Consider the following 17,614-nt stretch of genomic DNA (forward strand, 5'->3'; position numbering starts at 1 on the left):
TGACTTGAAGTAAACTGAAGTCCTCAGGCGGGTTCCAGTTGTTTCAAGTTGTAGATGAAAAAAAACAGGCCGTTCTAAAGGCAACATCTGGACATCTGAGAAATCTCCAGACCTTCTCAAATGTAAAAACATAAACATGCTGAATGGCTTCTAAGTTTATTTCCTGTTGCAGCGTTTGCCAATGTCAATATCTGTCAGTAAGACAAACTTCAACTCATTTAGTTAGTTTATGGTTTTGAGCTAGAAAAGGTCTATATATTTAACAGAGTGTGAGCATGAGCTGATGCAAAGCAATCTCACTCCAATCAAGAGTTTAATAGTCTTTTAAATGATTTTTTTTTTTTTACCTACATACAGAATAAATGACCAACTGAATGTCCTTCTATTAATGTGTCTGTCCATTTAATGATTCTTCTTTCTTATCTTGGTGTTATTGCTCGTGCTTTTTCGTGTGAGTCTTGACATTCTAACCTGAACTGGAGCTTTGTGTCAGCGTTTTCGGAAGCGCTACCTCAGCAACAGCTCACAACAACATTTAGAACAATTCATTCGAATGTGTCTGTAGGGGATACACCCTGCTGCCCATCTCTAATGAGACGTCGCTACAAAGAGAACTTGTGTTGTGCATTTCAACATAATTTAAAGTGGCTGTTATTGTTACCTTGGAGGTGCGTCGCTCTGAACGTCCAAGAGAGCTGCGACCTCGCGGCTCTCTTCTCCCCAGTGTGTCCATGCCTGATGGAGGTCCGTTCGCTGGTAGAGCCCCAGTAACCCCTGCTCCTCCTCCACTTGCTCCTCCCCCTCCGCCGCCCCCTCTCTTGCTCTTCAGGGTTTGGGTTCCGCTGCGGCCCGCCCCATTCAGGCTGCCCCGGGAGCTGCGGCTGAAGTCTGACGACCTGAAGTGGCGGTAGGGCCGCGCCTTGAAGGTGGGCGTCGGTGAAGCAGAGCCGGCAGTGTAGCGGCTCAGCTTGATGTCGGTCTGCGTGGCCTTGATGTCGTCGATCATGGTGCTGAACTGGTGGATGAGACGCACCAGGGCCATGTCGACGCGCTGGCTGATAGCCTGGCAGGCGGTAGTGAAGTCGCAGTGGAATGTGTTGTAGTGGCGGCGGTTGAGGTCGTGGAAGGAGAGCGGGGCTGCGGTGGGGCCCTGTGGAGCACTGGTGGACTTCTCCATCACCACTGCATTCACGCTGAATGTCTCGATCAGCAGCGCTGGCTTGAACTCCAGTGGAGGGAGGTTGACCATGCCTTGTCTATGGACAGAGAGAGGCACAATCAAATGGTTATGTATGTAGTTAGCAGTATATACAACACAAAACACATCAACAAGTAAGAAGATAAACAGAAAGTCATTTCCTATCATGTTGTAATATTGGTAGGTTGTGGTTAAGAATTATTTCACCTCTTGGATTTTTTGTTCTTGCGCTCTTTGGAGGTGTCAGAGTCGACGATGTCTGCTCGGAGACACTCGAGGTTGCCAGAAAAAGACAGGTGCTCTCCAAAATACATCTTGTAACTAAGAGGAGTGGTGTCTTGAGCCTGGATGCCTGTGTAGCTCAGCAAAGGCTTGAAAACAACCTGAGGGGGGAAGAAAAAAACATCAAAACAAAAAATGAAAACAAGGTTTTAGAACTAAACTGAGCTTCCTACATCAACATGTAGAGATAAAAATGGTAAGAAGCCGAATTTGAGACACAGGAATGTAATGAATGCAACCACCGGGCTAAATACTCTCATACAGTTTAAACTACTATTCAGCCTGGCGCATTACTACAGCATCTCTGAGATTTACCAGCACAGGATGATGACTCAACAATAAAGCAGACATTTGGATAAGCCTCTTCCTCAATTAACAGATTTGTCTACTTTCACTCTGTCAACACAAATAAAAACCTCACTTAAAAACCAGTCTCTAAACCAATTCTATAACCACAACTTTACACATTTAAAGACTAATCAGTGAACTGCAGCCATTGTGTTTAGTCTTTGCCTAATGAAAGTTTAGATAGAAGGTACAATAAGTCAACAAACAACAAAGAACATCTGTCACGTAATAACAGTACCTGAGCATCTGCCAGCTGCACAGCAGCTGGACACTGGTTGCCCTCCTCAATGTCGGCCATGTCGTCCTGGCTGGTGCTATGCTGGGAATGCTGGGAGTGGGTCCCGTCCAGTGTGTTCTGGTCACTGGACAGCACCGTGTTGAAGTCTGATGCTGAGGGAATTGTGGGGAGGTTACACGTCCCACCTGAGAGGGGAGGGAAAAAAGGGTTGAGATACTTGTGTTGTAACATCTGGTGGGTCCTGGTGCTAGAACATGCGAGCAGTGGCAGTGTGAGTGCGGCCATGAACATATAAACAGCAGCAAGTGCTGTCGATGAAACACTTTACCACTCCAGCTCCTCATAGCAAAGATGTTAGAGGGAAGTAAATGGAAGGCAACAGCCACATTACTGGGAGGGCTGAGAGGAACTTTATGGCTATTTTATGCACAATTGGAAAATCTAGACAGCCTCATCACATTCACTTAATTTGTTTGTGAGGAGCTGCCTTGCTAATTTGCTGTGCTGTCTTTGACTGGCACCTGGGTAGGTAGATAACGACAAAGCTTATCGTCCCAGGCAGAAATGCAGCCATTAAACACACACCTAATTGTTCCCACACAATCAAAAGTGCTCTGCTAAATTCCAGAAGTGAGAGATATCTTTCCACGTGGCTGATTCTAAACGACAAGCGTCTTTTGAGTGAGGCTGTTTGTGACTCAGTGGATGAGTGGGAGTTCAGAGGAACATAGGGTGGGAAAGGGCAGCAGGATGAACAAAATATCAGGACTCTAAACTCTGCTAACAACCTCTGCTTCTCACAGTGAGTTTGGCAGGAGGGCAACAGCAGGGGAAACAACATGACTTTGTCTACCCATCACAACAGTACAGATGCAGTTACACTAATGACATCAAACAACATTTTATATCATCCAGCCCATTTTTACTGGCCAGTGAGCGGCTGCTGTACCACTAACAACCCATGGGGTGTAAAGATCAGTCCTGGTATTGGATCAGTTCTCTTTGTCAGTTACGGCCCAAAGCTATGGAGCACATTCCCTTTAGATATACTTAGTGAGCTCTCTCCTTAGCCTTTAACTAGCTCTGAAATTGTGCACTTTGCTTCACACTTCTTACTGATTTTGTTTTCTATGTAATCAACTTTTAACAGATTTTATTTATTTATTTATTTCATGTATTTTTTTCGATGTTAATTACATTAATGCTTTGCATTCTACATTGTTTTTAACATGTTTTTATTTTCCTTTTATGTATTTTCATGTGATGCATTTGATGCATATAATTTCTTTGTTGTAAAGCACTTTGTGCAGCATTTCTTGCGTGAAACGTGCTACACAAATAAGGTTGTTTATTATTATTATTATTATTATTATTATTATTATTATTATTACTATTACTAGACAATACTGTATAGTAATCCAACATGCAGGTATCCTGGTGGTGGGAATTTAAAAAAAAAATGGTATTCAGTGTTAACATAAGCTGAGGTCAGCACTGCTGTGACCTCTTATATGAAAAGACATGTATTGTTCAGAATAATAAAACCCACCTATAGAGCATTCCATGAAGACAATGTTGAGATCAACTTGCAAATGAGAACTACTTTGGTTCTTTAACTTCTTATTCTTTAAAGGCGCTATGTGTAGGATATGAAAATTCAGACAATGGTAGTTACCCAAAACAGAAACTGCTGCAGGCAGTAGTACACACTAAACTGAACATCAAAAAAAGTGCTCTCAGAATAACTTTAAATATACCATAATCACAGAAAAATCTATATGTAATGGTTTTAACCTTATACAGAATTTATTGTCACAGATCTGTCCATGTCTTTGCTGCTGTAACAAACAAACATTCCTCCTAAATTAATGAGGGTAAGAGTCCAACATCTGTACAGGTGTCTATTAGGCTACGTCCACACTACTATGTTTTAGTTTTAAAACGCATCACTTTTGCAATGTTTATGTCCAATACACAGTTTTCAAGCCCCTAAAACGGAGACGTTGAAAAGTGCCTTGAGATAACTTCTGTTGTGATTTGATGCTATATAAATAAAAGTGACTACTACTTTTCTTTCCTAGCAGCTGTTGTGGAGTTAAATTCTGCCTTTACTGCTACTAATTCATGGTATTTTCGGCAACTAACCAACTGCAGATTAGGGACTCAGTCGTCTGGACGGAGAGCGTTTTCATTTTAAAATGCCGTCTTTAAATGAAAACGTAGTAGTGTGGACGTAACCTCAAAATAACACAGGAAACAAACTAATTTACTCGGCTAATTAGTTCACCAGCACCATCAGCACAACACTGAGCAACCCTGACCTCCTTCTGGGCTGTTAACTGTTGCCAGTGGTTGATACTGGTAGTGGTTGACAGGAGAATCCTCAGCTGTTACAGCTACTGGAGTGGAAGTGCGAAGGTGTTAGTGATTATTATCTATTCTAGCAGCATTATAATAAAAGATTTAATGGCAAAGAAGAAAACACATAATTTTGCTCTTACGGTAAAAAAAAAAAAAAAAAAAGAAAGAAAATTCCCCAATTTTTGAGTCTCAGCATGAAAATGACATTTGAAAATGACAATGACGCCTCACCTGTCTGAAGGCTGTTGTGCTGGGAGCGGTTCACTGGGGAGTCCTGGTTTCCAGCTCCAGTCCTGTTGCCCACAGCGTTGGACATCCAGTTGTAGAAACTGACGGAGGAGGGCTCCGACAGCAGTGGGTGCTCTGTCAGCATATCTGTCCCTATGCTGTTCCCTGAGGCCAAGACGGAAGAGATTGAGAGCAGATTACATCATGGTACTGACTACAAAAAACTGGACATCACATAATTACTGACTGCTGAACCATGATCATTTTCATCCTGCATCACAGAGGCACATGTGGCGAATAGATTCAATATGGGGAGTACAAAAGTTATGACAAGGACAGGGTTGGTAGAGTCTTCAAGCTCTTACATTACATCCACACACACTCATGTAAACAGTCATTGTGTTACACTTCAATACAGATTTAAAACATGTAGGCGTTTTTCTTTTCACACCTTTTGTTTTCCCTGTTTTACATCCCACTCCTGTGTGTGTTGCTGGACAATCAGTGTTGCATAAAAAGATTAAATGTAGTATTTTTATTTTAACATCAGCAAGGGCCACTGAATGTAACACAGTAAATAACTTACGGCACACTGACTCTGCATATTTGTTCGCAGTGTGCAGGTACCCGAGGAGAGACCAAGCTGTCAGTTCATTATTACTCACATTACTGAACTGTAGAGGTCAGCATTGCAGCAAAAATCATACGTCGACTGTTACATGTTATAATGAAAACCTAGTTCACATCTGTTATCACTGGCTGCCAGAAACTTCCACACACTCTACCAACAACACAGCAGTGGTTCAGGGATGAGCACCTGTGCGGGTGAGGGAGCTGCTCTTTGCTGCGGCGGCAGCAGACGGCTCGTTCCTCTGAGGCGTGCCCTCCAGCAGGTTGTGCAGACTTCGAAAGCTGCCCGTCAGATTGCTCAGGAGGCTCTCCTTCCTCGGGCTGTCCTTGGCTGGCAGGCCTGCGCGGCTCACATGGGCGGGTGAGTCAGCGGCGGTGTCACCGCTGGTGTAGCTCAGCGACTGGTATGGATGGGAGCCCTGGGTTTGACAAATGTACAGCTGACTGAGAGGAGGTCATGTTCAAACTGTATCACTTTTCATAAGCTGCCAGTGGCTTTTTTATTTTAATGACCAGTGGGATACACTGTGTCTGACACCATTATGGGAACAGTTCAAAATTGAGGTTATATTTTTCTGACAAAAGAGCTTCAAAGCCTCAACAGCAGAGATGCCAATGTGTGGAAATTTTCCCACCAGGTAATAAACTCATGACAACACTGGTGTCACCAATGACACCAAAAAGACATGTGGCTCAATATCTGTAGATTAGAAGTGTTACCTCCAGATGCTGCCACCTTCATCAGACAAACTTTGTAAACTGCCTCATTATGTTTTCAAGTTCCCTTTTTTCCACCAGGTTTATAGCTGAAATATTTCCAAATAGGCACTTTTGCATTTCACTTTGACACCAAATCCTCCGTTATTATGTAGTTGGTCAACTCTCCTCTCATCATGTGATAGAACTCTGCTCTGCTGCACAGAGCACACACTTTCAGTTTATAATTGTAGTGTCTAGCTAAGTATTGATAAACCAATGTTTTACAAGTAAGAGGTTTTTTCATTTGATAAACATAAGTGCTACCACTGCTAGGCAAAATGGACCAAATCAGTTTTATTCATTTAAAAAAAAAAAAAACAACGAAGGGACGGGGGGGCAAGTTATTTAATCAGTGTGTGCTTGAACACCGTGTCACACTTGTAACACTGGTTACCATGGCAACCCTACTCAACAGATCCTAAGGTGGTGTAAAAATGTCACAATTTAATTTGGCAGAAAGGAAAACTTCATTTCTGCACTCAGCTCTGATTCCTCCTGGCTTTCCAACATTGGCATCATCTTCACATCGTAGTCATTTCCTTAATGAAATTGTGAAAAAAAGCCTTTTACAGAATTCCAGAGCCTGACATAACAGCTACTACTCATTTCATCTGACCAACAGTGCAAATGACAAAGGAGTGAAAAAATTACTCTTTTAATAACATTTAATGGAAATGTATATCTCCATGTATAAATTATGTTTATAGGGTAAGTGAACAAAACTGGGACACACAGTTACACTAATTCTCAAAGTGGTACCTTTATCCTGAGTGCAGACTCGCTGTGTGTGTGGGACTTGGACAGTTTCCTCATGATCTCCACTCCGCTGACAGGACCAGAGTTTGCTTCTTTCGGTGGGGGACGACTGCATGCTCCCTCCAGCAACATGGTGTGTTCACTCACTGTGGCTTCACAATAATTATATAAAATAAAACTCCAGAAAGACCCATGTGACTGCTACAAAATTAAATCTGAAGATTCATCGCCACATCTCCTTTCTGCTAACAGGTGATAACAGTCTGTTTATTTCTGTGCAAACACTGAGGAAGTCAAGGTTAAGAGTTTACCAGTCCATCTGTGGTAACAGATGGACTGTTAAACATAATATCATAAGATAATATAACATAATATACAAAGCTGTAAGTTCCCACCTGCGTCAAATTCAAATTCAGCTCCATCAGCACTGGTGTCACTCTGCAGGGCGGCTCCGTTGTCCAGGCCCAGTATGGTCTCACCCAGGCTCTGCTGAGGCTCCTTGGGTTTGGTAAGCTGATTGGGCCTCATTAGACCAATAGCCTTGAAGCCCTGAGTCACCACAATGAATTTCATCCATTGCCTGGCCAGAGCTACCAGTCCTTTCTTTAGAGTCACAAGGGCTGGGACCCCATCATTCTGCGGTGGGAGGGAGAGGAGGAAAGAAGTGGATTACTGCCACTGTTTCAGACCGATAACGGATTAATTAAATTTCTGAAGGGAAGCCAAGAGCACTTAAGACCACTTAAATAAACTGCAGTTGTTTTTTGTAAACTTGGGTCCACAGGAGACCGTATCACTTAATTTTACGAGTCATTTAACTCTTTGTGGTTAGGTTGAAGAGCTTTGTAAAACTGAAGAAATACAAAACAAGTATGAGATTCAGAAGCCTCTCACTGACCATGGTGGCCTCCTCTATGACTGAGTAGTCAGCCTGTTGCAGATAGCGGTGCAGGATATTACAAAGCATACAGGAGGGATTCTCATGCAGGTAGCGAGCTCGTTTAGTCACACGGTTGTACTTGCTCCGGATCGGGATGTGGATGCTCTTTTTCTGTTGTCAAAATGTAGAGAAGATAAGTTAAAACTGCAGTTTTTAACTCATTTACACCGACCAGCAGACAAAAATCGGGTTAGCTTAAAATGTTGCTTCATTAATTCAACTAGAGTATGCTGCCCAGTGTATTTATCTGTGTCTACAGACGTACTGCTGACCTCAAGAGCTTCTGTCATGATGCAGCCCATAACAGCACACACGCGCAGTGTGCCCTCCATGTCCAGTTTGCGTAGAGAAGATTTGAGCTGGTCAATGGGAACCAACCAGGCTCCGATGGCAGGCGTAGCTGTGCTGAGCAGATTCAACTGCCTGCAAACACAACAGAGGAGCTTTAATTGCCTTATATTAACTGTTCATTGACTTATATTCATAGACAGTTTTTCCTGATTTTCATCATGGTTGAGACACAATGCTAAAAGCTGCAACACATATATATGATGTTTTCTCTCACAGTGGTTAAGAATTGATGTTTTTCCCCTTTATTTTCAGCTGCAGACACCAGGTACATGGTGCACTACCTGCCGGTGGACCCTTTCAGTTTGATGGCCTGTGAAGCTGACAGGTCTGACAACTGCTGACAACCGTTGCCAGGGGCAAACAAGAGGAGGTTTTTCATAAAAACCTCCTTCAGCAGATTATAGTGTACTTGTGATACTATCCTGCTGCCTTACCACTGACACTAAAAGCAAACGACTAGTGCTCTAGTGCCTCTGCTTCAGCCATATGATGCTTTTATTCTGAACTCAACTATTCATCTATACACCCACTTGAGTGTTTTAAGCACAAGCCATTTTCTTCTTGTAGCAATGTGAAGGCATTTATGTGAGAAGGTCAATACACGCCAGTGCAGTCTTACCTGGAGATGGCTTGTGAAGGTGAACGCACATTAGTGGGAGCAGCAAAACTGAACCAGATCTCTCTGATGGTCAGCTTCATGCTGCTGGAGTCAGGTGGCGGGGGCATGAGGGGGAGGTCTTTCTTCAGGTCGTCTGACTCGACCCCTTCATCCTACAGAGCAGGGAAAGCAGGGTTTCGCAGGTGGGTGAGACTATTTGCTACAGTGACTTTTTTTTTTAAAGAATGAAGCGGATTTAGTTTGATTAATGTCTTTCTTCTCATTCAGATCAAACTCAAACTGCACAAGTCAATTTTTTTTATACATATCTGAACCAGTCTTAGTGTACTCATTATATGTGAAGACTAAATTCAGCCCAATCTAAATCAGAGACTGGCAACAGGCAGTGACGTGTGTGTTTGGAGAAAATGGAGAAAAGCTGATGAATATTCCAGGATTTTAAGCTGACACTGACCGGACATTAACCTTTTCTTTCAAATTTGATTTTCTGTGCACATCCACCTGCACTTGATGTGACATTTAGGAGCTTGTTAGCATGGCCTAGATGCATTTTATCACAATGAGCTAATGAGTGAAAATACTGGTTCTATTTTGTTCTCACATGAGGGAAATTTTAATCAACCAATCTGACATCAGTGTCACAAGTGCTGAAAAGATAAACACAGGTTGACTTTATGAAACACTGGCAAAAGAGGATGTGGAGCTTAACTCTGCATAGTGTTATAGCACTGAAATACTGTGGTAAAATATGGATATAAATTGGTTTTGGACCTCATGAAGACAAGCCTAGTTTAAATTTTTGGTGGGATTAATGCAACTCTGAGCAAAAAATCTGAGGGAGGGATGACCTTTTTTTTAGCCTCTTCACCGTATGAGCAGTTTCCAGTTTCTTACTTGGTCGTCTGAGTCCGAGTGTTCGTTGGCATCAGAAGCAGGGCTCATGGCATCATGTGCCAGGTTGTCATCAGAGACGTCAGTGCTGTAACCACTTCCTGTCTGGGAGCCTGTCGATCCATTGGACTTCGATATTCCTGTCTTACCGCCAGCGTCTGAGCGTCCCATCACACCAAATGCATTGTAAAGAATGGCTCCTGACTGGCGGCCTCCTGCAGCACAGAGCGTGATACATCCAAAAATATGAGCACAGACTCACTCAGTCCTTCTTGATAAGACTCATCTTTAAATTGTGCATATCCCTAGATATAAGTGAAGTGGGGGCTGCTGCACAAAGAGAGGAGTCTGAGATGGTTTACCTTTGACTGTGAGGTTCTCTATGCCACATTCAAACATGATCCAGCCCCATTTCTCAAGAGATGTTGTGGAACGGCCCAGATCACCTGAGGTGGCCTGGGCATCTGTCTCATCTACGAGTGAAAATTCCTCCATTTCCTCCAGGCCAAACAGCACTTTGGACTTCTCAAAGGGGATGGCTGTGATGGCACATGTGCCGATGTCTGCACAACAAGAAGGAACTGTTAGAAATTCCATGTCTTTATACACTTGCCTGCAATTTTCTAAAGATTTCCACAGAAAGGTGCTTGGGGAGAGGAAAAAAAATATCAGTAAAACGCACAGTGATGCACAAAATGTACAAAAAGTCCAAAGGTCTAATCACTTTTGCCTGGTACTGTAGGACAGCTCGTACAGAATTTTAACTAATAGGCTGAAGGTCGTGTAAAAGTCTAGAATACAACTTCAAAAAAGGGGCACAAGGGATCAAACGGGGCTCTCATCTTTGAACCGACCTGTGGAGTCGAGGCCTCTGAGCTGACTGTGGATACGGTGGACGTTGAGCCTAGCAGCAATCTCTTTGCCTTTCTCGATGCCGGCGTTGGAGCGCAGAGAGCCTGATGACTGAGGCTGCATCTTGGTGGCTGAGGCGTATTTCTCCAACATGACAGAGGGTCGGCCATGTTCTGTGGTGTTGGGAGTCTCCTCTACGATACCCCTGAAAGAGGCAGAGAGCAAATGAGTTGTCAGATATCAGGGAGAAAGAAAATATTGATTTTTTTTTTTTTTGCTCTGATTACTTGCTCAGAAAAAAAAGATCACCTCTACTGGGTCGAAAATGAAAAGATTATGTGGAGCAAAATTGAGAACCACACAGCCATAACTGAAAGTGCCAGCAGGCAGTTTAAAGCATGTAAAGCATAATTTAGTTCAGGTGGATTGGCCCTGTGGACACGCTCCAAAGAGCTTGGTCAGTCTACACACAGACACAGACACACACACACACACTGACATGAGGAGCAGTCGAGGTATTACCTGTTCATCCTGAACTGTGTGGCAATCCTGTCGAAGCACAGCGCCACGAGAGACACATGCGTGACACACTTACTGGAGCAAGAAGGTGACCCCTCCTCTACAGAAGCCTGCAGGAGGCAAAGGTTCACCTGCACAGAAAAAACAGCAAAACAAAAAGACAACTGAACCAACCAGAACTAAACCCCACTGAGCTGTGAAATATTGATCTTGAAAAAATAACTTGTACATAAATACATAAATGAGTGGCCATAATGTTCTGTTCATTCACTATATGAAGATTCACAGGAGGCAAAAGCAAAAGCAAAATCAATACTGAAATAGCCGCAAGTTAAAGTAATTTATGTGACCAGTCAGATGTTCAGTAAAAGTAGATTTTATTTCCCACTCAGTGGAGCAGAAAAATCTGAGGAGTTCGGATTTTATTACTGACATAATTGATAACAAACCGTATTTTCAGAAAGGTAACTGGTATGTTTTTAAATCTACTTTAAAAAAATGAGTGAACCGCTCACTCCAGTAAGCATAGAGCAACGCTCATGATTCTGTGCTTGCTCTGGAACCTCTCACGGTGAGAGCTGGCCTCTCATTATTCAGGGTCATGGGTCTCACCTTGGGGATGGAGACGTTGGCTTGGAGGCCCTTGATTTTCACATTATCTGGTTTGACGGACAGGTCCGTCTGGCCGTGGGAGATGTTGATGGAGCCAGGGGTTGTGCCCTCTGTCTTGGACAGCTTGTGCTCCTGCTTGCCTGTTTGGCTCTGTCGGGATCCAGATCCAAAAACAGTGGGACATCAGTCATTGGACACAAAAGTGGGCTTCAATGCAATAAATGTTTGTCAAATCTCAGAACAGTGAGAACAGAAACACTTGTTTTACTCCGTTTTCTTTCTGGTTTGGATCAACTCCTTTTACTCACAGACTCAGTAACTGTGGACTTGCTGATCTGATAGGCCTCATTCAGGACTTTCCCATGCAGGTCGTCCAGAATCGCTGCAGGGTGTCGAATACTGGCAAAGTGCACCATGGACTCAATATACCTGGAACAGAGCAAACACACTCACAGTTTGATAGTGTTAGATAATAAAATGGTTTGTTTTATTAAGCTGATGTTTGAATACATTAGTAAAAACACAAAATACTTGAAAAACATAATCAAATTAACCTATGTCACTAAGTCTGCAACCTTCTAACTACAGTTTATCCATCTCCACACTATACTAGCCCACAGACACATGCATGTAAGAACACTGTTAGCCCAACTCTGTTAGCCTTCGGCAAACTTAAGATTTACACTGGTAGACAACCAAGAACGAGACCAGACTCTGAGGGACTGTTAGCAGAATTTCAGAGCCAAGATGCAGTGTGCATGGGGAATAAATTGAGTTAAGGTCAAATTGTAGCCTGAGGCTAAAAATAACCATTAACTAATAATGTGCTGGATGAGAAAGACTTTGAATGATCAAACATCAAGGTTATCTCTTTTTTTTTTTTTAATCAAACTGACATTAAAAACCTAGTTTTAAAGAAGAGAAACAGAAAGGTTACAGAATGAAGACAAACAATATTTTAAAGACATCAAGAGATAATGACAGCTGAAAGAACACACACAAACACACTAAAGACCGGTTGCTACCTGTCCAGGGATTCAGCCACAAGGGGTGTGAGCACCATATTGATGGCCCCCTTCACCTCCACGATGGCAGTGGTCCTGGTCTGAGCTAAAGGCTGCTCCAGAGTCCAGTCATCTGTTGTTGTGTCTTCATCTGTGTTCTCCATGGCTCTCTTGTCCAGTGGGGTATATGGTGTACTGTGGACAAACAAAGACACAACCTCTGATTATGCAGCACAGGTTGCTACATGAAAGGACAATGTGAAGCAATTTGCGTGAGTATATAAATTCAAAAAACACATTTAACTGAGTGGACATGGTTTTAATGAAAATTTAAAAAGGTGAGATGGAGAAAACCTGTTATTCTCTCCCATCAGCTGAACTCCTCTGTCCAGGAGAGAACTGGCTGACAGGCCCTGCTTTATCACCTGAAATGTAAAATGAAATGTTATGTCCTAAATCTCAAGTACTTGGTGCAGTGGTGGTATAGAGATACCACCTTTCAGCAGCCAATACCAACAAAATCTTAAGTTTCTGATAAATGTTACATAAAATGTTTAAGACTTCTAGCCATTAGTCACAGACCTTAAAGCTGGGCACAGAGAGCTGATCGAAGGAGGCAGAGCTCTCCTCACTGGTGGGCGTGTCCAGATCTAAGGGGCGGTGCAGAGAGGACTTGGAGGTCCTCTTATTGGTGGGCTGCTTCACAGACCAATTTGAGACCTGGCAGTGGTGGGACAAAAAAAGTCAACACTCAGACAATAAACCAGTTATGTGCTCATTAGATGTGTCACCACAATATGTACTTTATAATCACTTAGAAACTCAAACGAGAGGGAGGGGGGAAATGGGACAGTGACAAATAACCATAGCAACTTGAACACGCTGCTGTGCATCTTGTAAGTCAAACACAGCAAAATAAAACTGATGAGATATGGGAAGCTGTAATTAAGCATTTCTGCCTGTGCAGAATAATGGTGCCAAGTTCAAAATGGTGATGGATTCTTAGACTGAAGCAAATAAATGTTCATTCAGGAGTAACATATTCAGCATCTTTCATGTGCTGCTGACAATGGACCCAAAATTTGTGTAGATATGAACCAAAAGTGAGATGTTTGACCTGGTAGTGGGCCAGGTAGTTCTGGTAGCACGCCATGACGTGGGGCTGCCGGGTGACCGGTCCGGGTTCCGCCGTCTTCTCCGCCTCCACCGAGCTCTCTTCCTCCATGGCCAGGGCTGAGACAAAGGAGGCCTGGGAGGTGTGGCTGGGCAGGGGCTGGGGTGGGAGTGGGGGCAGTGTTGGGGGCATCGGCAGGGGCCGGGGCTCAGTGATTAACTCCCCATTGAGAACATACGTGAGGGGACCCTCAACGCTGTGGTAGATGGAGCTCCGGCTGGGGGAGGTCAAAATATTTAAACATGGGCGTCAAATGAATACGTTACGGTATATTGGTAGAAAATGAGGTTATGTTGCACTTGAATGGGACAAGCTGTACGATCTATCAGCAGTGATTACACAATGTTGAAATCAACCATGCTTGAAAAACACCATTTTTTTATCCACATTTCTGCCAAAATCTATGACACCTCTGCTCTGCATCTGCTTTCCTCTTCTCAAATTCAGCCTTATGTTTGTGCGGACTTGTGCCAGTAGAAACTTATCATGGGGCTGAATGGATTCCATGTGTTTGTGTGGAGGCTATATCAATCAAAAAGCGTGCTGAAATCGATGTGAGAACATTTTGGGTAATATAAAAATGACAAGGCAGTTTCATAACAAGGCTGAAATCCAATTTGCAAAAACACACCAGCAGTAAGTGGCTGCCCATGGATCAAACATCTCATTTGCTACAACCCGTCTACATCACATTCATCCATGCATGATCGAATCAAAGTAATAAATGAAAACTGCAACGTGTTTTGCCTTGGGGCAAGTTGCTTTACATGATCAAATTCAAAGCTGGTTGGGTATTAAACATAAAAATGTCATGACACCGTTTATGTATTCCTGTATAATGTGCCATCGAGACATTTTTCACAATCATTGCAAAGCTGTCAGTGTGAATCATCAGAAATTATTTGACCCAAGTGTTTACTGCCTGTTTTTTATTCCAGTCTGCAGTGGTCCCTCACTGTTACAGTAACTCCAATACATTAGTTTTTGTTTTCAAAAGGCTGAAACAGCTATTTGAAAACAGAAAAACAGTTTCTATAGGATTTCCTTTTAACAGCTATAAAAAAAACTTAATAAAAAGCTAAAACAAAATTTTATTGCTCTGAAATTTGGACTCATAAAATCCTGAAAACCATCGAAATGTAACAGCAACATCTCTAAATATGAACTGACTCAGTGGGGGGGTGAGGATCAAATGCGTGAGCTCATCACAATCTTAAAATGTAAATCACAAAGGGAAAACCCCCCCGAGAATGGCCCTTTAACATAATTCATAAGGGGTAATTCTTAAGGCAATCTGGCAGGGTCAGAACTTGCTCGACAGGTCATTAATTCATTTGCCCTCCCGATGAGAAATAAGAGACTCTTTGATGTTACTGTGAGCTGTCTCAAATCTATCATCACCTTAATCCCATACTTAACCTTGTGCTTGATCTGCCCATCCAAACAGTCTCCTCTCAAATTTTTGAAACTCTTTAACTTTGAGAACTTTTGGTAGGAGAATATTCCTCTCCCCCATTTTCTACATCATGTCATCGCCTCAGCTGACCTGTAGTTCTCCATGTGATACGGGGGCTGCTGTGGCTGCTGCATCTGCTGCCTCCTCTTCTTCTTGCGGCCCGGGTACGTCCCTGGACCCTCATCGGCGCTGCTAATTGGCTCAAAGTCCTCTGCGGCAGAGAAGTAGGCCTCGCTGTCGGCCACGGACATGCTCGAGTCTGCAGAACGGTACTGGTGGAAGGTGTTGGAGTCGGCTGAGGGCGTGAAGGGAAAGGAGCCGTAGCTTCTGCGCTGGCGCGGTGAATCCAGGACGTTCTCGTCGCTGCGGGAAACCTCGCTGCTGAACTGAACCCCTCCGGACAGCACTGGGGGAGGCTTGTCAGTGAAGACGGCGGCTGAGAGGCTCTTGGTGCTGCCCAGCCGACCTGAGTGTACTGAGGACTGGCGCTTGAGAGGAGAGCAGAGGGGTGAGCGCACAGAGGAGCGGTCCTGGGAGCTGTTGGGTGAGACTGGCGAGACCTCTGGGACCTCCCCTAGGGTGCTGCAAAGTAACCAGAAAAAATTTTACATTTAGAAGGAACAACTGACATAAAAATAATTTATTATAATTAAATATTAACTACACCCAGGGAGGCAGTTTCTATCTGCTCAGAATTCAACATATTTTTCGTGTTAAATCACATTTTACAGTAAATCTGGTGTAGACTATCATAAAACATCTGTCATGTTACTCACTCAGCAGGGCTTTTGCCGTTCATGGGGAACATGCGCTCCTCTGTGCTTGGCGAGGGGGTGTCCCTCTCTCCGGCGAGCAGGGGCAACGCAGCGCTGGACGAACTGTTTTCTTCAGACGAGGAGGCGGAGCTGTGGGAGCGTAGGGGGACCTGGAGACTAAGGTGCTGTTGACCCCGCCTCTCAGGCAGCTCAGGAGGCAGGCACGGTGAGTGTGTGTCTGTTTTCAGTCCGACAACTCTCCCTGAGAAAAACATGGCGAGAACACCCTCTATATAAATCTCATGGCATCACCTTGGTGTTTTACTTATGTTATTATGTCTTGCATTAACCACATTTAACTTTCATCTAGACAATGAGAAAAAACTCAATATCTCATAATACTTTCTCAAACTCTCAGAAATCTTATTCTTGTTTTAGTAATGAATTAATTAAAACATTGTGGATCTAACTATTCTTTTTCCTTGGAGCAACTCTTCGAGGGGAACCACTCTCCTAGAGGATATCAGGAAATGTAAATTAAATCCATACCATCTACTTTGGGTGTTTCCTTTGTAATGATCCACTCCCCAGGCTGTAGCAAGGACTGGCCGTAACACATGTCTGACTCAGAGCCGGAGGAAGAGAATGCCGATGAGGACGACGGCGTCAGCTCTTCAAGCTTGAAGAAGTCCAGGCCCATGTTGGTGCCACCAAAGAACCTGCAGCCTCCGAGGCAGCCGCAGCGATTCCTGTTGCGCTTGCTCCGAACACCAGCCTCCTCTGGCCACAGGAACCAGAGTCTGAGGAGATGAGGGGAAGAAAAGTAAGAAAGAACAGTACAGAATGATGAAGAAAGCAGGAAATTAAAACAGATAGGATTTGGGGTAGTGGCGCCGCTGTCACTCATTCATTACCTCCTTCTTTGTTCTGTTAAATTTCCCTTTCTCATAACCCACATGCAGTACATTTAGCTACAGTAATAAGGCATGTCATGTCCAACTAAAAGCTAGAAAAGAACATCTGTACTGATAATGGTTCCCTGCAGACCTATTATGAGACTCTAAATCGTGTTAAATGTATTATCACAGAGGGTGGCCAATGTCCTGGCTAATTATCACATATTATGAGCTGGGTCACTATATGACAGGAAAAAAAATCCACATTGTTTCTGTTCAAATATATCTCCTTTACTTTATGAGCTGAAGATCACCATGACTAATGTTGACTCATTCTACAGAGGTGTGATACAGAAGATTACTTTGAGTTACTTTCAGTTGTGATGAATGGTATTTTTATCAACACCGGAGTCCCTTGATGAAATGACAAATTAAATGGTGTTGCTTCTGAGCAAATTCAAAAATGAAATAAGGGTGAAGAATTGTGGCTGATGATCTAGACAAAGACTGCCACAACGTAGAAAAGATGCTCCAGACTGAGAAGTGCTTGGAAAATTGAGTGCAATATTTCAGTACTTTTATTCTCTGTTGACAATTTTTAACTGTGCGATTTCATAATACAGTATATTGTTACAGTTATATTTATATTATATATTAGTATATTATAGTATAAGGACATAATTTTATATTTTGTTTGCATTTATATTTTATCTTTTTATCTTACCTCTATTATCTTATGTTATTC

At 43.1% G+C, this 17,614-nt stretch overlaps 1 protein-coding gene across 11 annotated transcripts in view; it reads right to left on the minus strand.

Moving 5' to 3' along the window:
• Window positions 1-17,614, minus strand: part of kiaa1109 (KIAA1109 ortholog) — a 71,625-nt gene that overhangs the window by 34,487 nt on the left and 19,524 nt on the right. For 10 of the 11 annotated variants that reach the window (XM_071471210.1, XM_071471205.1, XM_071471208.1 and 7 more), the window contains exons 26-48: window positions 16,523-16,773; window positions 15,995-16,235; window positions 15,309-15,800; window positions 13,706-13,979; window positions 13,171-13,308; window positions 12,943-13,013; window positions 12,610-12,783; window positions 11,893-12,013; window positions 11,585-11,734; window positions 10,976-11,103; window positions 10,456-10,658; window positions 9,964-10,164; window positions 9,605-9,816; window positions 8,711-8,862; window positions 8,013-8,163; window positions 7,699-7,851; window positions 7,196-7,436; window positions 6,804-6,952; window positions 5,473-5,704; window positions 4,659-4,820; window positions 2,067-2,251; window positions 1,406-1,581; window positions 662-1,256 (exon numbers count right to left, since the gene is read on the minus strand). In XM_071471210.1, the coding sequence (XP_071327311.1) occupies window positions 662-1,256; window positions 1,406-1,581; window positions 2,067-2,251; window positions 4,659-4,820; window positions 5,473-5,704; window positions 6,804-6,952; window positions 7,196-7,436; window positions 7,699-7,851; window positions 8,013-8,163; window positions 8,711-8,862; window positions 9,605-9,816; window positions 9,964-10,164; window positions 10,456-10,658; window positions 10,976-11,103; window positions 11,585-11,734; window positions 11,893-12,013; window positions 12,610-12,783; window positions 12,943-13,013; window positions 13,171-13,308; window positions 13,706-13,979; window positions 15,309-15,800; window positions 15,995-16,235; window positions 16,523-16,773 (4,852 nt within the window). The remainder of the gene's footprint in view (window positions 1-661; window positions 1,257-1,405; window positions 1,582-2,066; window positions 2,252-4,658; window positions 4,821-5,472; window positions 5,705-6,803; window positions 6,953-7,195; window positions 7,437-7,698; window positions 7,852-8,012; window positions 8,164-8,710; window positions 8,863-9,604; window positions 9,817-9,963; window positions 10,165-10,455; window positions 10,659-10,975; window positions 11,104-11,584; window positions 11,735-11,892; window positions 12,014-12,609; window positions 12,784-12,942; window positions 13,014-13,170; window positions 13,309-13,705; window positions 13,980-15,308; window positions 15,801-15,994; window positions 16,236-16,522; window positions 16,774-17,614) is intronic. The other variant, XM_071471203.1, reaches the window with a different exon arrangement.

This window comes from Trachinotus anak, unplaced genomic scaffold (genome assembly GCF_046630095.1).
Source record: "Trachinotus anak isolate AG129_WGS33_773 ecotype Australia unplaced genomic scaffold, CSIRO_AGI_Tana_v1 ptg000033l, whole genome shotgun sequence".
Lineage (NCBI taxonomy): Eukaryota > Metazoa > Chordata > Actinopteri > Carangiformes > Carangidae > Trachinotus > Trachinotus anak.